Here is a 20025-nt window from a genome sequence, read left to right as displayed (position 1 = left end):
GATAGTTAATGCACACATCTTTATACTTTGAAACCGAAACCCCATTGACTAACTGTAACTGACATGCTCATTTCCTAAACACTCTGCCTCTGAGTTTTCTCTACTCCTGTTGAATCAATTGTTCTTTCCTCCTGTTGTCTTCCCTGCTGTCTGTCTCCCCTCCTGATCATCTCCCTGTCTAGTGGCATTTTCTCTGGTGCTCTCTGCACTCTGAAATCAATAGCACACCTCTGTGAAGTCTTAAGAGGCAGCAACACAGAAGGAATCAAGGGGAACAAGAGAAACTGGACAGAGTGTGTGAGAGACAGTGAGAGGAAGCTGACTGATATCAATAAAAAACATCCTTCAGGACATTTTGCTTTTGTTTCAGAGTCAGCAAGAGGTTTGAAGAGCAGCAACTACTCCAACTTTAATAGTGTCAAAGTGGTTCATAAGAATGAAAGCAGAAAATGCAAGGAGTAAAAGAACCATCAACACAATTGATTCACATGAAATGTGTCAGAAATTGATTTTACCATAAGCGTTTTATTTTATTTTTCCAAAATTACCACTTTCAGTTGCCTTCTGACAGGACCACATCTGTTAATGACAGAACATGTGGCTAAAGGATTAAGGAGTCTGACCAAAACATGAATTAAATATGAGTCAATGATTTTTCTTAAATGGATAAGCCCTTTAATTTAAAGTAACACAGCAATTTTAACAGCTTTGTGTCTCTCTTTTGTTTTTCTCTTTCTAGATATCTGGCACATATTTTTAGTAGACAACACGTTTTGAAAATGAGGAGGATACCTCATTTAGCTTGAATAATGTACATTTTGTTTGGTGCGTGGTCCCTACTCTTCTTTTCAAGAGATGAAAGTTATGAAACCTTCCAGACTGCTGTGTAAAACAAAGCTAAGGAGGAAAACCTCTCACAATGTCAGATTAAAGTCCTCAATGAGATGCCAGAGGAAGTACCAAGATAACAGAGTTTTGCATGGCTTTATGAAGCATAGTACACTGCAGTTCAGCCCCTCGCCCTTTTGTTGCTAAACACTAGCACTCTGTTGGCTGAAAAAAGGCTCCTAAACATTTCCCTTGCTTTCAAGAAAAAATAAACTTGGTTCTTTGGAGATATTTTTCGGTCATGAATAACACAAACAGCGATGCTGAGGAAGATAATGTGACACCACCCATCATTCTTATCATGGCAACACTGGTTTAAAACTACAGTTGGCAACCTTTATGTATGTGAAGCAGGCAACTTAAGACTAGTTGAGCAGATAGTCTGACAAATTATTCAGCAATATCAGTTTATTACACTACGTCTTAGTCTATAACAGCACAAAAGCAAAAACGGATATTTTGCTCCATATTAACTTATAAACTATGACAAAGGTTAGCCCCGTATGACATAAAAGAGTTCACCTTTGGCAGCAGGCTCCACTGTGACTTTGTCACTGAAGTTTCCGCGGCCCGCAGTGGTGACAGCAGCAGCCCAGATCAGGTACTGCTGCCGGTGGTTCAGGTGGGTGATTCGGTAAAGTAGAAGCTCTGGATTAGCTTCATACTCGCTCGGCAGCTGCAAAAAAAAAACTCAAAGCATGAGGTTAAACAGAAAAGACAAATCTAGCAGTGCTATAAAATTGTCACTATGTTATAATACTCACTAGTATGTTTAATTTTGGTCCAAATAGTCCAAATGAGTAAGGCTAGCTTTAACTAATTAATATTTTAAATGCAAAGTCTTCTATGGTTGACTTTGCATTTAAAAGTCACATCTGGATGAATGTGGCTCTGGTGTGAAGAGCTTTAAGTGGTTGGTGTGACTAGAAAAGCGCAATATCAGTTTTATCCATTTGCTTTTTACCATTTTACCAGCTCTGTACAGCTCGATCTGGTCAATTGGATTTAGGTCTGAACTTGGATTGAGATACTGTATGTTTATGGAACCGTTGGGACCTGAAACTCTACTCAGTCTAAGTTTTACAGGAGATCCCTGTATTCAGCTGCATCTATCTTTCCATCAAGACTGACCAGCTTCCCTGTACCTGATGAAGAAAAGCATCCGCACAGCATAATGCTGCCACCACCATGTTTAATTAATTAGGTGCCTTTAGAAAACAACTCTTGCTCTGAATTTTATTTAGGGGTATCTGAGTCTATGAGACTGACAACAAACGCATGGCACATCTTTTAGATTCTTATTTTAAAACCTTTAGAAAAAACATACATAGTTTTCTATCCATTTAGAATTTAGAGAAGAACAACTCTGTTGGTCTATCACATAACATACTAAAAAGATAAATTGTTGTTTTTGTAGCATGACAAAATTAGAACCTTTTATCTGGCATGAAAACCTTTGCAAGGCACAGATGATGTGATGTGAGAGACTGAGTGAACATCATTGTAATTTCAACCTAGCTCTATATGCGGTATATTTCATTTTCACTGTGTTGAAGTAGAACAGACAAAATGATGAGATTTAAGTTGTTGAGGTTTGGGGGCACGCTACACTTTATTATGAGGCAAAACTGTGTGAACGTCTAGCGCTCGAGGCAGGGAGAAAAGTGGGTAAAGATGGAAGAAAAAAAAGAAAAAAAAAGAAGGTTGGATGGGAGGAAAGGAAACCCCTCGCCCTTTTCTCCACTATTCTCCTCAGGGAGGACAAACACAGATATGACGGGGAACAGACAAATAAGTCAGTCAAAGATATCCTGAAGACTATTCAGGATACCTTGGATGGAGGAGAGACAGAGTAAGAGAAATGGTTAGAAACACATGTAGAGGGAAACGCCAACACACATGCATGGAAGCACCGACACACAACTAGCTACACACATAGAGTGACATACATGACCTGGAGGTGGATGTGTAATTGCAGTGTGTTTAACCCGGCCATGTGTCTGCTGTCTAGACATGTACGCATCACTGTCCCCTCAACACACACACACACAAACAATCACACATTCACAGAGAGAGAAAAATCTGTCTATTTTTTTCTTACCGCGTATCACTATTCTCCTACTGACCAATTATACCTGTATTCCCTCAACTCCTACTCCACACCTACTCTTCAGCGAACTCAGCCTTCAGGAAAATTCACACACAGCAGCTACATGAACAGACACACACCTCTACCCAGGCGTCCTCGGCCATTCAGTGAGTTGCTGCACTTTCAATTATGAGTAGAGTAATAAAAAGAAAACGGCATGACAAACTTTACACATCTGTGCGCCGGCACCATCTAACATCCTCCACTAGCAAAATCCCGTTTTTACCACGCCTAAGCGATTTAACACTAACTTACGTTACTGACAAATAGCAGCTTCATGAAAGGAAGACTGTGATGCAGGAGTCAAATCGGTTGAACGGTAAGAGAAAAAGTCTCATTGGTAAGAGCCGTGAAAGCAATGCAGTGCTGCTGAGCACAGTCCCTTTAGTGGTGAACGGTGTCAGTACCGGCCAAATCAGTTTAATCGGTAACAATCCTGACCAGTCGATTGAAAACACTGAAAAATTAGGTTATCTATCTATCTATCTATCTATCTATCTATCTATCTATCTATCTATCTATCTATCTATCTATCTATCTATCTATCTATCTATCTATCTATCTATCTATCTATCTATCTATCTATCTATCTATCTATCTATCTATCTATCTATCTATCTATCTATCTATCTATCTATCTATCTTTTTACATTCATGAACAAGTCACCGTTGTTAAATCTACTGAAATTTGTCTCTAATGTGTTCTTTCCCTTTTGTCTGTGCCACCCTTATCTAATACTTCCGACTCTTTATCCAATGCACCATCCTTTCCTTCATCACTGCTCAGCCATTCTTCATTTTCCTCCGTCAACGACTTTTCCCTGTCATTCCACTTATCTATACGTCCATCCACAGATAACCCCGTGTGTTTTCAACAGTCCCTGTATCTTCCCACCTCTCTTTTTACATATCTGCAAGTCTTTCTCTGCACATTTGTCGCCATGCTCTGCAGTGAGTGGAGGAAAAGGACAGAGGAATAGACACATGGACAGAAGGATGATTGTACAGTATAGATGGGGAGATCTTGAGAGGAAGGCTTGACAGAGTGTGCACTGCTGTAACGGATATTAAAATATTCCTCTAGTGTGGAGATAGCGGTGATCCGGGGAACGATAGAGCAAGATAATGAAAAGAGGAACAAAAGTACTCCCCATGCGGAGTGTTTGACCCACCCCCAAACAACCCCCCCCCCTTTCCCTCTCTCCAGTCGCACTCATTTACATAGTAATCATCCCAAACTCTGCATGGGGGCTTGGAAGACAGAAAGAGGGGCCGAAAGAAAGAGATAGATGGATAGATGCGTAGATATAAAGAATGATTTGTGAGTGAGGGAGGCGAAGAACAAGATGCATTTATATTTCTTGAAAGGTCCGTGGGGTGCATGCGTGTGTGTGTATCAAATATATTTCTTGCTGTTGAATTCACACAGTCGTAAAAAACATTAAATGCATACTTTGTATGAATGAAGCACTTTATCGCTGGTGTGATACATTTCTGAGTGTTTTTCTGCTTAAATGTGTATGCGCGTGTCTGTCTGAGAGGGAGAGAAAGAGAGAGTGGGAGTGAGAGTGTGTATTTGCTCTCGGCTTATTTTCCACCCAGGTTGATGAACAGATGAGGTTGTCCTGGCAACGTGATGAGACGCAGATATGTAAATGAGGCTGGAGGGTGAGCTTGCATGCACACACTCTGCAGTATGAGGGGAGATAATTTCACACACATATCTTGCTGAGACTGCAGCAATAGGCCTCAAACACACATGCACACGCGTGCGCGCACACACACACGCAGACAAACATAGAAACTCAGCAGAACAGCTCTTAATTAAATGAAATTGCCATCATCCACAGAACATACAGAATGCACAATAGAAGGTATGCATGTTTATAAAGAAAAAAACAACATGTTATCTCCCTGCTTTTTACTTAGCCATGTTAAATGCTGGTCTGCCTCCTTCTTACCCGTTTTCATTTGTATTTCAATGCTGAATTCAACGTTCCCCTCTACTTACTCACCGGTTGGCCAGAACCAGGGCTGGAGCAGTAGATTGTGTACTTGCGGATGATTCCATTTGGCTTGTGCGGGGGTAACCACGACACTACGACACTGCTGGCAGAGGAGGGCACTGCTTTAATGCCAGCCGGGGGTCCGGGATCTGAATCAGACAAGGGGGAAAACATTTACCCAAAGATGTCTATTACACATGAAAATGTAAAACTCTTACTATATTCATAAATTTTCTTTGATATTATTGTAAAAAGAAAGACAAAGGACATTTTAAAAACAATGTTTGCAAAGAGATGTAGCTTAAATAGAATCTATGATAAGCCTAAATACCATAATCTCTTACTGCTTTCACTTTCCATAAAACGTGTGTCTGGTTCTGTGCTTAGCTTTGTATTTTTCTTGGACAGAGTCATTGACTAAGCTATTCCCACTATTAACTTTTATGCACTGTATTTGTTTATCTCTCTCGTTCAATGTACATCTGGTTCAGTACTTCTGAATTTTGTCACTGGTCACTTTCGCGAAGGAAGTCACTGACCAAACCCTTGCATCATGCACTGATTTTCGTACGACTGTGTCCATAACCACCCCTCTCTTCATAAATAACCAGGTTATGCCAAGGGTGTGACAGTATAAACACCATGGAACTGTTATTTACAGTAACTTAGGCTTTGAATCTCACATTGACTTTGCAAAAAACACACTGGTGCAGCTCACTTCTAGGCTTTGCAGTTTTATTGTTGATAAAAAAAACTCTTATGAAGATGTTTATCTATACATAAATATTATAATATCATAAAAGATGGCACTGCACAGTCTGTTCTGTTACTAACCTTGCTCCTACTTTTTTCCCCCTGTATTTACACTGTACTTTCCTTAAGTTACTTTCACCAGAGAGCAAACAAAGCAAACAAGCTGGTGTTTCTTTGTACAAGAAACTTGGGTATCCGGATCTGCTGCCACTGTTTCAATACAACTGTCTCAGTAACCACATCCTGGACAGTGCATCTCAGATGCTGGGCTTCTAGATGTTTTGAGCAGACTGTAGCCTGAAATTCTCTGAAATAAATAGAGGAGGTGGAACCTGCCTTAATATAAATGAAGGTGCATGTAGTGATGTCACAGTGTTACAGAAGGCACGTAGCCCCCTCTCTTGGGAACCTTTTTTTTTTATAAACTGGAAACCTTTCTATTCAGTTCTCTACATTTGCTTTGGCTGGTGTTTACATCCCACCATTAACCTGCACATCAGAGACTGAAAAACTTCTCACTGGCCTGATAACAGACATGTAGAAATATCATCATTGTTGTTGTGGATTGTAATAGCACAAAACTAAAATAAGCTTCCAAAATACAGACAGTGTATTAAGTGTTTCACCAAACACCAATGCTACACAGACCTAAAAGAAACAGATTGTGCGGTACCCCATGCAGCTTTTTGACTGGTTACTTTTTTTGGATATTTTAAATAATAATTATTAATTAGCATTTTCAATTGGTATCTTTGACTTTAAATACTCATCCCTAAATATAGAGGCCTTTTAAGACAGTTATATCGTATTGCAGGCAGCAAGAAAGCAATACTGCTGCAATAATGAGCTTTTCATTAAACTCTTAGTCATGTAAATAGAGCTAGATATCGCCTCAAACAATGTCTGCACATAAGTCTGTGAAATGACACGAGACAACAATATCTTTAGTCAAAATTAAATGCTGTTCTCACCACTCCCCCACCTCACACCTATTCACTCTCCTTTGTGACTGCCTCAACTGTTAGATCAAAGGCCCAAAAGCTGTGGATCCATTTCTACCCTCCAGGCTGCTTAGGTACTTTAATAAACTTTCTTAGGGAGCAGAAGAAGGCATCTCAGGCCCGGAATGAAAGGGTTTCATAAAAGAGGCTTTGGGTTTCAAAATACATGCAGAATTAAACAGCAAAAAGTTGGCGCTTGCAAATTAGTGAAACAATATTAGACATTCTAGTTTGACCTAAAACCTCTTTCACAATTTTGTCAAAAGACAGACATGTAAAATCCAAAGAAACGTATAGAATCAAACTCTTTTTTTATACAGCTGTAGATTTATGCAGGTTTTCTCTGTTTTATTTTCACTAGTATAACAAAGAACTTGTTTCATTAATGATTGTAAACCGTCTAAACACAGATCCGGTAAGATGCGATACCTCACTCTGCCAATAGTCCAACATAATATTTATAGACACAATAAGGTTTTTACTTTGTATTCACTATTTTCATTTAACAAAAATGCCTTCATATTAAAACAAAACCATTTTTCTCAATTTGATTTGTCCACAAAGTTCATCTTACTTTTTGCCAAACTGCTATTGAGCATGAGTGTACTGCATGGATATTATGCTGAAGAGGATTCAGAAAAATACCTTTTAGTCTACACGAGAAAAGTCTTTAGTTGTTTTTGAGAAAACACAAGGACCTTTGTGACATTGCTTATGGCATGATAGTAACATTAACATTTAACTGATGACTGAGATCACACCAATTAAAATACTCTAACATCCCCTTTAAATTAAGCTAGAGGTAACCTTTATTTTCTCAGCATCATACATGTCATAACAATTTCCTAATGTTATTTTGTTTCTTTTTTCAATTGGCTCCATTCAGCTATTTTATTTTCATGCCATCCTACATTAAACGTAATCTGAGAAATATATAATTCATAACCAGTATTGTATGTTTGAACAAGCAAACAATAACAACAAAACAACCCCTGGGTCTCTAGGGCCGGAAAAATCGTGGAGTGAAAAACATTGTAAATAAATGGCCATGTTAACAGTTCTTATGCTTACTGTCCAGTGTGTTTGGGCCTCTAAGAGACTGAGGCATGAAATGTCAGACTGAGTACTGGCTGTTTGCACAATTTCATTGCAAACACTTTTCCATGTGTTACAGACAGAACCGAGGGCAAAGGGAAGGGTTAGGCCAAGAGAGACAGATAACATTTGTGAAGAGGTTGCCCCTGGACACAGTGTCGACACATATCAGGGGTAAAAAGACAGACTCCGACAGACACACACTCAAAGACTATGAAAATACACACATTTGAAGAGCTCTTGGAGCGAGGCCAGCTCATAAAACAGAGATACGGCGAGGAAAAGAGAATAAAAGCCTTTTTTGAAATGACACTTTTTAGAATCCCTGCTCCCCTCCACCCCCTCTTGCACTCCCTCATTTTCTCCATCTCGAGACGCCTGCCTCCTTCGCAGACTGGCCCCAGGGATGGAGAGGAGAGGCGGATACGGATGTAATCCACAGCCCGCCAGTGTAAGCACAAAATTAATTCTCTCTAAGCCACAAAGAATTAATCCCTTTCCTCTTGCTTCGTTGTGAGCTAGACTTGCACACAAACAATGATGAATGTGCACACCAATGCAAGCACAAGCCAGCATGCAAAGACGGTTCTAACACCCCGAATGGACACACATACCCACATATTCACACACACTGACTGACACCCTTAGGGTTCGTAGCCGCACACACTTTTTGGCTTCTTAATTTTCATTAGCACTAGTAATGGCACATCAGAGCACAAAGAGGTTGTTAATCAGCAACCTCAGCCTTACAAAGACCCCCTCTACACCCGCTGGCTCCCTGCCTCCCACACTGCTGCCTAAACCGTCAGGAAAAATCCTTAAAGCTGCTTCAAAAACAGCGTCAAGGCAAATTAAACATTATTGTAGATAATTTAATTACTTGGCTTATCTATATTGATATGAAAACATAACTTACAGTCTTCGCGGGTTTGGATATATAGGACGTTGCTCCGTACACCATCCCCGGCCTGGGTAAAGGCCAGCACCTGGATGCTGTAGTTGGTAAACTTTTCAAGACCTTTAAGCTCCACCTGCTCTTTGGTGGTTGTAATATTTTGCATTTCACCCCACTCTGAGAACAGAAAGAGCAAAGGTTTAAATAGAAAATTTATCACAATGAATGAAATCACAAATAATCACAATTTGAGTAAAGTATTTACTAACTTCTCCACGTTTATTGTCACCCCAGTACAAGGACAACATAACGTCAACTCTTGTTGCTTTGTTTTCTGTTCCAACGTTATGTGGAACAAAAAATTTCAAAAAATATCCCGTCCATGCTTTATGTACATAAATTTAATGAGAAAAAAATGCATGTTTCAAATGCATATTTATTTAAATAAATTGTCACCAGTAATAATTATTCACACCAGTGTTGTTAAAACATTGTATAGACCCCATTTGCCAATAGGATAGCACCAGAACTGTATTCTGAAACAGCATTTTGGATGGTTGGAGGATTGAGAGGTCATTGCCCATTTCCCTCCTGTGATCTATTCTAGTCATCTCGCCCTACAGGTTCTATATATGATTTAGGTCTGCAGTTTGAGATAGACATAGAATGAGGTTGCTTTTGCCTGTTAAACAATTTCTGTGTAAATTTGGCCATTTGGGTCTTATCAGTATGGTGCTGAAAGACCCAATGATCACCCATGTTCAGCTTTCTTGTAGCATCCACAATATATTTTTTTAAATGTCTGTGATTTTATGTCATGCATTCTAAGAAGGCTTCCAGGATTATGGAAGTGTAAAAGGCCCACAGCTTTACAAGTCCTCCACTATACTTCCTAAAGCGAATGCTTTTCTTGTTGCAAAAAAGTTTTTTTTAGTCTCATCTGACGAGAGTACAGCTCCTTTAAGAGACCCCACAAGGATTTAGTTAAATCCACCTCTTTATATTTGTGATGGTTGGATTGAAAATGTTTTTTTTATCTCGGCATGTAGATAGCATCACGTTGCTCTTAAAAAGTCTGGTTCACCCAAACTGCCATGATTTGCTGCAATTCTCTAAAAAATAAAATAAAATGAAGGGATTAGTTGTGTAGGGATTGCTATGGTGACACAAAATGTATTTGTAATTTTGTATAAAATATTGGATGGATGGATGGATGGATGGATGGGTGGATGGACATAAAGAAATCATACCTCCATCTGGGAAAACTGCCCAGAACACAACACGATATCCCTTTAATACGCCATGGAGGGTCATTCTTGGAGGCTCAGCCCAGTTGATCACTGCCTCATCAGATGTTACAGAAATGGCACGCACGTTCTGAGGAGGCTGACTGGGCACTAAAATAAAAGAAAAAATATATACATATTACTTAGGCATATTAAGTATTTCACTACATATGTCTAAATCAAAAATAATAGGTATGGTCATGAAAGGGCTAAAAAAAAACTTATGTTTGTTGACTAAGAAAAAGTCCAGATGCTTTTTAATATGGATTTTATGCTAATAGCAGAGTGAAATGCAGGACACATATGTTTTTTTTCCCCCCATGGGATGTACTACAGGCAGGGGTTGCCTCTTTTTAGATTTTATGCAGGTGTAAACTAAGTGGAAAGTTGACCACACGTTTGTTTCTCCATTCACCCAAAAGGGTCACATTTTTGTTTTTGTTGTTCCAAACACATATTTCCCTTTAGGTATTCAGATAAAACCCAGACGTAGTCAATGCTGTTGATTCTGTGTCAGCTTCTGAAAAAGAAATATCTGTTTTAAGGAATCAATCTCAAAACTCTACCAAAGTACTTAAATGTAACCACTGTAGTATGTATTACACTAAATACTGTCTCACGGAAGCAGGGGTGGAACTAGAAGGGAAAAGGGAGGAAGTCAGAATGATAAATAAAGAAAAAGATGGAAAAATAAATTTTCTAACCAGACATGCAACTTTTCCTTTTTTGCCCCCTCTCCGAGGTGTTGTCAGTACTAAACTTGACTGAATGGAATTGTGTGCATACTGCCTCACCACAGTTTAAGCAGAGACCCATTTATTAAAAAAATTTAAGTTATGTTTCCTCTTTTTTGTGCTGTATATGTGACCTAATGGGCTTAATGGATTTTTTTTTTAAGTTCTTGCCGTCATAAAGGAAAAGAGAGGTACAGTCAAGAAATCATTTTAGTTGATGCAGTACTTTGTTTTAAAGAGGTACTTGTGATGGTGAAGTTCGTCGTATTCCTAATTGGATCTGGTTTGATATCAGTTATCTAACCCAGGCATCCCTCCATTCTGGTGGACATCCTTGCAAGAAGACTGGTGTTTACACTTAGTAATCATGTTAATTGCTAATAAATACAACATTCTAAAAGCATTGAAAATGTTAACTCTGTAATCATTTTATCTTTGTTTTTAAAGTGCAAGTAAAACCTTATTTATAACAGGGTAGAGATACATTGTTAATTATAGTATTTAAAGAATAATTGGAATCAGCTTCTATCCATGTCAGTGGGACAAAACTTTCCAAAAATCACAAATCTATGATCTTTGCATTTCTAATTCAAACTGTTGGTATTTGGTCTGTGGGAGGAAGCCGAGTCAGTGAGGGCAAGCAAACGCAACACAGGAAGGCCCCAGGTGCATATAAAATGTAATTTTTTTTTTTTTTTTGCAAGAGGCAGTGGTAGAAGCAAATGTTCACTTTAAATGTATCAAAATAAAAAAATTCTCCTTGTATGAGTTATAATGAATCATTCAAAAGAACAAACAAGTTAATGTAGCTGAACATCAAGTAACCTTTTTGTGACACCTCTTCACATCCAACATTTTCACATCCAACCTAAGTTGAATTAAACAAAGTAGGTATTGATAAAAAACAACAAGAACAAAACCCCGCCATGCCTCTGCTTTGACATATAGGATCATCTCTCATTCTCTATACAAGCCCTGCTCTGTCTCCTCCAGCCCAGGTGTCTTTGCTATTGGCTGCCACTGACCACTAGCCATTCAGGCTTTGAATAACTCCCCCTGTTGAAGATGAACAGAAGTCAACTTGTAAGAGGAATAAGGGCAGGAAGAGAGGAAGAGCGCTGACTAAAAGACAGCATGCAATCGAAGAAGGAGACTGCGCCAAGTCCACCAGAGAATTTCTCTGCAGCTGGTGGAGAGAGAAAAGGAAGTGAGGAGGAGGATGGAGGAAGGGAGGCAGAAAATAAACGAGGGTTAGAAAACAAAAACAGGGCTTTGCATTAATAGATCTTTGAAGCTAATGATAAATAATGAGGATGCATCAAAAGATAGCCCAACATCCCGCTTTACACCTTGTACAGAACCTAATTAGAAGTTGGAATCCAGGCAAAAATGCAGATGCCTAAAATATCTCAAATTTGGCTTTTGTTTGGCTGTGTAACAGATCCATATGCCATTACAATGACAAGAAAGAGGAACACTAGAAGAATTACTAGATTGTTTGAGGAAAACTACAAATATATTTAAGGTCATTGTGGTCTAAAGCTAAAGAAAATGGGGGGGGGGGGGATTGCAGAGGAAAACAGGGAAGAATTGAGGAGAGTTAAAAGCAAAGGAGGGGGGGAAGATGAAAAGAGGGAGCAGAGAGACAAAGCACTCAGCTGTGGATAATTACAGCAGGAAGCCGGGAGAGGGAAAGAGAGAAAGACAGACAGAGAGACAAGCTAATTATAATTATTTTTAGTATGCTTGTTGGTATCATTATTATCATAATGGCCATCAATATCCCTGTCGCCAGGGTTACAACCACAGGAAGGAACTAGAGGGGCTATGTCTCCTCTGGACCAATGACGCTCAGCCAACTTTGGACAAATATATGACTCATCTGTTTATGTGTACTTGAATGCTTTTTTGTACATGATAAAGAAATTTCAAAATTGGATTAAAAACAGATTGAAAAAAATATAATGCTCTGATGAATTTAAAGTAAATGAATGAGTATAAACGAAATACACAAAGAGAATGTTCTTTAAAGAGTCCCAGTCATGTACTTTGACTTTACAAATTTCTACAGGAGGAGCTCTCTGTGGTTGCATGCAAAGGTTTTCCAATTAAATTTCTTCAATCTGGTTCCTTGTTATAGTTAATTTCTGAGTTTTAAACTTTAATGTTGTTCTATTTGTAAGTAAAGAAAGCACTTCTGTGTATATTTACCTTCACAAGATCATGTGTATGGAAGTACAATATAGCACATGCGCGCAATGAGTAAACAAGGAGAAGCAACGAGTCGAGGAAGTTAGCAATGTCCACCCGAGGTGCAGAAAGTAACCCTAACCCTGAAGATCGGGTTGGTCAACATGCAGAGCCGCGTTATCACTTTACTGCGAGGCACTGCAGGCCGATCAAAACCATCCTCTGCTATGCAAGTTCTTCCAGAACATGTTTAGTGTTTTTGATTTGGGGAGTGGTGGCCAAGTGGTTAGAGCATTGTGCTTGTGTCCTGGAGGTCCTGGGTTTAACTCCCACATGCTGCTCCCCAAGGTTATGGTTAAATGCAGAGAACAAATTTTATTGGAATGTATGTTGCAACGACAATAAATATTATAATTATTGTTTGATAACTGGCCTAAACAAGGAACCAGAACCACAAAAAAAGTAGGATGTGATACAAGGTTTACAAAAAGTGTGGAAACAGTAAACATATATTACGAAAGAAAAATAACTGATCACATCTGTTCTCTCATAAAATGTGTCTGACTGATTTTTTATTTGAGGTTATTTGTTTTGCGTTAGTCTAAATTCATTTTTTGTTAAAGTTGACGGATTCTGGCCAGATGAGTGTATATGCATTCTCTTAAACTTTTGGCCTCCATGTGACTTCTTGCTGATCTGTAATTGGATACCTAAAGAGTCTCATTGGGAAGCAGCTCTATGCACTTGTGGCCAATCAGCACTTTTTGTGTCATTTTACTGATCAGACTAATTTATGCTGATGATACAACTACTTATTGCTTTGGGTCATCTCTTGAACAGGCTATTAATTACCTACAGAAAGACTCTGTACAGTATTTCTTTATTAATCTTAAATTATTTCTTAATGCTGACAAGACAAAGTTAATGTTTTTTTTTCAAATCACAAGAAGGTGTCTCAAACCCTGCCAGTAGTGTCCACTCTGGCGGGGAATGTCATTGAAGTGGTACATGAATATAAATACCTTGGAATTGTAATTGATGACTCCCTCACCTTCAAACCTTTTATTGATAAACTTGAAGAAATTAAAACTTAAATTGGGTTTCTTCTTTTGTAATAAGACATGTTTTTATTTTAGAGTAAAAAAGCGCCTCGTCTCTGCCACATTTTTTATCGGTTTTAGATTATGGTGACCTTTTTTATAAGAATGCTACTTCTTCATGTCTTCAAATGTTGGACTCTGTTTACCATGCTTCATTAAGGTTCATCAGAAACTGTAGAGCCATCACACATCACTGTGACCTGTACTCTCAGGTGGGATGGCCTTCCCTCTCTTCGAGGAGGCAGTGTCATTGGTACACTTTTATTTACAAGGCCCCTCTTGGATTACTGCCCTATTACATTTGTACCTTACTTACACAAAAAAGCGTAGCCTCTTATGCCCTGAGATCCAACAATCAGCTGTTGCTCACGGTTCCTTTTTCCCCGCACAGAGCTAGGGAAGAAAGCCTTTAGCTACGCAGCTCCTTGTGCATTGAATTTTTTACAAAGAGACTGGAAGTCGACTGAGTTTTTATCCTTAAATGCCTTTAAGTTGAAAATGAAATAATTTGAAACGGCCTCAATTATCTGTAATTGTTTTACTTGATATGTTTTTTTTATGTACCTGTCATTTAATTTAATGTATCTTTGTTCAATATCTTACTTTGCTGCCTCTTGGCCAGGACTCCCTTGAAAAAGAGGTTTTTAATCTCAATGGGATTTTTTCCTGGTTAAATAAAGGTTAACTAAAAAAAATAAAAAGATCACTGCCAAAGTCCAAGCCTAGTACTGTAGATGGGCAGATGCGGACGGAGATAGATGCTAGTGGAAGAGTCAGACAACAGCCACGACAAAGGGAAAAGTTCCATTTTATGTAAAGTATATTAACTTATCTATAATCCTGCTTGAGACTCCGTCTAACGTCTATTTGCGGTTTTGGGGGTGTGGATGAAAGATCAGGTGATCAGGGTTGTGACAAGCTCGCAAGTTTAGAATGTTTATTTAAAACAGTGATACAATAAATAACATTAGTGAAAATAAGTCATGTGTTTTCAATAATACTCAAACAAATAATGCAATTTGTTAAAGTTTAACCATCCTCCCAGGGCTTACCCTCTACATAGATTCAAAATACAACAGTTAGATAGCAGTTGTACTGAAAGAAAGTTTAATGGCGTAGGCATACAACTGTGGAAAATTGAGGACTGGCTATGGCATCAGGCAAGGTTTAGCACAGGGACTGATGTGAAGAATCTTAATTAGTCAGTACTAAAGAACGTCAACAGATTTTGATAATGTTTGTTAAAATGTTGCTGTAAAGAAAACTTTTTTTTATAAACTTTGAACTTGTGTCATGACAATGCATTCTCAACAACTGTGTGAATTGTTGAAATTTACTGTGGAACATGTTACTTTCCAGACTGCACCTTCATTAAAACAGACACCCTATAATTATATTTTATCAAGACTATTGACAATATTGAAACAACTGCATCACAGACACAGATACGATATTTTCCAATGTTGTCTCATTTATTCAATTGTTGAATCACTGAGAAATATTCTGTTCAATCCTTAGCAGTCAGGGCCATGGCAGCTTCTCCACATGTATCTACTGAGATCACTCACTTTCCTGCAATGCACTACACTGCACTGCGTCTTTGAGACTATCTGTGTCCTTGGTTCTGAGACATTTGGATTCTAGCAGCACAACATTTATTGTTGTGTAGAGAACATTGAGAATTTAGTAATAGTGGAATACAAAGCAAGACATGATTTGACAGAGATCAGACAGTGAGAAAACTAAAACAAGGGTAAAAAGAAATCACAGTAGATATTGAACACAGTAAAAATAAGAAAGAGGGATTCATAGCACTGACAGTGTAATCTTCCAGTGTTTATAATACTCCTTGTAGAATAACCTGTTTTCTACTGCTGGTCGCCAAGACATCTGAATCCCCAACATCAGACAGATAAACCACCAGTAAAACGTTTTCTACATGCTTGGACCTGTTGCGTGTTTTGTTTGTATCAAGTCTTACCATCCTCCAGAGTTGTAGCATTGATCTCTGAGCTTGAAGGCCCTGTGCCTGCTCTGTTGAAGGCCTGGACAACCACACCATACTGAGCAAACTTCTTCAGGTTGTCAAGGGTGTAGACCTCACTGTCCCCTGTGGCTTTCATCTCAACAATGCTATACTGGCCATTACTGCCGGGGCCATTCTCCCTGTAACCGATCTGGTAACCACGGATAACCCCATTCTGTAGCTCCTTTCTTGGAGCCTGCATAAAGATTAAGCAACAAAGAACAAAAAAAGCAAAAAAAAAAAATCATTACTTAGCTTTTTATTTCTCTTTGCAATTTTGTGCCATTTAGTGTCTCCAGATCTCCCAACATTAAATTGCCGCAATGTTTCTCTTTAAAGTGAAGTCAGTCTCTTGAAGTGAAGCTTCAAGAAGGTGAGGGCTTTGAGCTTGAAATCCTGCTGTATCCATATTTAGGACTGTTATTTCGAAGTAACACAGAAAGTAAATGTTGAATTGTCCTTTTGTGTTTATACAGTCCGCTAATAAATACTTTTTGCCTTGGTAGGCTAATCTTGTACAATGGAAGAAAAGTTAAATTCCCAGTTATGCAATATTTCTTCACTTAAAATACTGAAAAGCAATTAAAACACAACACAACCTAAAGAGTGACATAATGATTAAGGCAAACTTACTTAGAAGAGCACAACGTTTAAGGAAGGAGAAATTATTATACTTGCCTTCCATGTGACTCGGATACTCTGAGAGGTCACAGGTTGAAGGATTACATCCATCGGAGGACCATCAGGCTCTGTGCAGCAGAAGAAGGAACGTACATTTCACTAATCTCAATAAAACAGTTTAGGGTTTTGTCATTTCTAGTAAATCTTATTTAAAAAAAATGTATTTTGTATTTCAAGAATACCATATACATATGCCAGGACACCATAGGCCACTAGACGCCATAGGCCACTAGACAGGTAACCACCATGTCGGGATGTAGCCAGAGCACCCAAACAAGTACATGACACCAAGGTTGGTTGCTCTACACAGCCTCCTCCTGATGCTGTCAAAGACCCCCAGGCCATCCCCACACTTTCAATCACTGCTCAAATGGCATAGACACTGAGCCAAGAACAAGAGAACGAGGCTGTGCCACCCAGGCCCAGACCCCCCGACCCCTGTTTTCATATGTGTCTGTAGAAATGTGTAATGTTGCAATGAATTCAGATTTGTATGCCTAAAATGCATTAAAACTTAAGTGGCAGTTAGGGTGATGGTGACTCCACTGCTTGCTGGCAGCAGAGTCTACCCCACCCAAAGCCTTAAGTGTCTCTAGTATATAAAAATAATATGTTGTAAGTTAGGGCCAGGTATACGCAAGGGTGTCAATCCATGCCTGAAAAGTCCATCATGGCCAGACTGAAACCAGCTCCCCAGGTTGGACTTCGCTTTTTTTCTCATTCAGCTCTCGGTGAAGGTGGATGCTTTCTCTGCAAATCATCTGAATTGCAAACCATGGATCTGGTCGCTCAACGCAATTGATAAAATTTTCTCAACATTTTCTTGCCACTGAGACGTACCAGCAAAGGCAAATGGAAAATTTTATAGTCAGCCTGAGACAAAACAATTTCTTGCCTTTGAGGCTGGTATCTCAAGCTCTCCTGGATGTTATATAGACAAGAGGCTCTACCCCCGCCACCCACCCTTCTATGACGCCTGTGACCTGGAACAGTGCTTTCTTGAACTGGCTGAAAAACACACCATCTAAGACTATGCCTGGATGGGGGCTAGTGGATAGTCATGGGCTTACACTGATGCACACATGAACATGGCGATAAGCTCAGACATAAGCTCTGCTGTGCCCATTTGTTTTTACTTCTCAGGACAGGAACCGTAGGTTGGATGCACTACTCACTTGGAACAAACTGGGCTGGGAAGCCCCCAAACCCCCCACACCAACCCACCCACCCCACCCAAAAACCCACCCTACACTTGTTATGCTGTATGATGTTGTCTGTATGGTGCTTTTTGTGCTGAGGGTTTTTCTCACATTCTCTTACAGTCTCTCAACCATCCTAATGTATTCTTTTTTTTTCTACTCTGCAAAAAGGCAGCACCTCGATGGAAGCTAGGCCTCAGTTACCTGTCTACCCATGTTTTTATTTCTCTTGATGGGCTACATTGAAATGTACTGTCCCCCACGAGAGACAAATAAAGCAATTACATTAAATTCAATTCTTGTCCTACCCAATACCACACCAAAACAGCGCTGGGCAAGGCACGGGGCCCCCAGACATCCTTAAAAATACCAAAAGGGAGTCACCACAGGGTGGCAAACCCCCCTGGGCAGGAGTGGTCTGGGAGCACCCAGGCCAGCTAGCAGACCAGGACAGGGATCTGCTGGACCATCCAGGACTGCAACAATCTAATATTATGTTTTAAATAGTGTGTTGCTGTTGTGAATTTTTACTTCCACATGATGGGTATATGATGTTGTATTCTGTTCTATTTCTGGTCTGTTTCTCTTGCTGGTTCCCATGTTTGCAGGCTGCTGCTCTTTTGCAAAGATAAAATACCAAATGGCTCTGTTATGGGAACCCTGGGGACTCTCATATGATTTGCTGAGGAACCAGGAAGTAAACATGAGCTACATTCTGAACCGAAATAGTTCTGCACCATACCTCTAGGTTTGAAAGGAGAAAAACTTGACTAAGACATTGTTGATGGAGAGGACCAATTGTTTATAGGGAATGATGTAGGTTCATTTTACTGTAAATAACTTACTTATAGCTCATTTAACATTTATAAAATGTGTAAATCTGAACAGCTTTGCTGTTTAATTGAATAAATGGATATAATAAATAGAATATGTGGGATATAGATTTCCTCACATACTGTTTGTTCAATTCACCGGTCAATATCTATAGACCGGTGAATTTAGAAAAATCCATCATGCAGTCCAGTCCAAAAAAAAAAGAATGATTATTATTAATATAAAATGTAAATGTAAAGATAGTGCCTTTGAGAAAAGAAAACCTACGTGCTTCTTCGGTGCTGATGGTTAGCTCTTTACTGGCCTCACTCTTGCCTATTGCATTGTAGGAGAACATACGGATGCTGTAGACAGATGCTGGGTGAAGGTCCACTATGTTGGCCTGGTTGTTTGTGGGAGAAATATTTCGAGTTGCATGTTTCAACTCCCAAGTATCTATCACAACAAAGAATGAAATAAATCAGATTTCAGTAGACATTATTTACAGTTTTAACAATAACAGCTTATCTTCAAATTGCTCTGCTGATTTGCCAAGAAGCAGTCTAGTTAAAGTTACCTGTCTTGTTTTTGTATTCAATGTCGTAGGAGGTAATGACACTGTTTCCATCGAATCTTTGTGTCCATCTGAGATTCATGCTGCGATCTTTCACTTCTCGCACCTCCAGCTCTGGAGGGTCTGGAGGCTCTGGGAATTTGAAGTAGAAATTAAGAACAAAAAAAGACGCAAAGAAGCAAACGTGTGGAAGTGTTAGCAAATCTGCTGGTAACTGATACAAGACATTTTACTTAAATAGATACCTTGTACAGTGAGCTGGATAAGCCCTCGTCCTTCTCCATAAGAGTTGATGGCATGACAAGAGAAGAAGACTGAATCCTCACGCTCGGCTGGCTTTAGCTACAGTGAGAAATGTAGAAAGAGAAACATCAAAGTGTTTTTAAAGAAATACTGACCCAAATATTATATTAATGGACAAAAAAAGTTTTTCTTTTCAATTGAGCCCAAACTAATTTGCAAACTGGAAGACTAACTTTTGGCAAATGTGCAAAACACTTTGTTATTGTTTGGATCTACAATGATTCACACATCCCTTTCCAGACGATATTTGACACATTCGTTCAGTTAGAATTATCATATTTTTAGACCAAAGAAAAGAAAATTTTTTGAAATTCATTTTTTTTTATTCATTT

The 20025-nt window shown here is 39.0% G+C and overlaps 1 protein-coding gene across 2 annotated transcripts in view; it reads right to left on the bottom strand.

The window, feature by feature from the left end:
- The window catches only part of LOC105936545 (Down syndrome cell adhesion molecule-like protein 1 homolog), a 145245-nt gene that overhangs the window by 17992 nt on the left and 107228 nt on the right, over positions 1 to 20025 (bottom strand). For both annotated transcript variants that reach the window (XM_036150191.1, XM_036150190.1), the window contains exons 14-22: positions 19636 to 19732; positions 19394 to 19522; positions 19105 to 19272; positions 16802 to 16872; positions 16079 to 16319; positions 10038 to 10184; positions 8809 to 8964; positions 5053 to 5192; positions 1411 to 1564 (exon numbers count right to left, since the gene is read on the bottom strand). In XM_036150191.1, the coding sequence (XP_036006084.1) occupies positions 1411 to 1564; positions 5053 to 5192; positions 8809 to 8964; positions 10038 to 10184; positions 16079 to 16319; positions 16802 to 16872; positions 19105 to 19272; positions 19394 to 19522; positions 19636 to 19732 (1303 nt within the window). The remainder of the gene's footprint in view (positions 1 to 1410; positions 1565 to 5052; positions 5193 to 8808; positions 8965 to 10037; positions 10185 to 16078; positions 16320 to 16801; positions 16873 to 19104; positions 19273 to 19393; positions 19523 to 19635; positions 19733 to 20025) is intronic.

The sequence above is a fragment of the Fundulus heteroclitus genome, chromosome 18 (genome assembly GCF_011125445.2).
Source record: "Fundulus heteroclitus isolate FHET01 chromosome 18, MU-UCD_Fhet_4.1, whole genome shotgun sequence".
Taxonomy (NCBI): domain Eukaryota; kingdom Metazoa; phylum Chordata; class Actinopteri; order Cyprinodontiformes; family Fundulidae; genus Fundulus; species Fundulus heteroclitus.
Note: the sequence above shows the minus strand (reverse complement) of the source record. Positions and strands in the feature narration are given on the sequence as shown.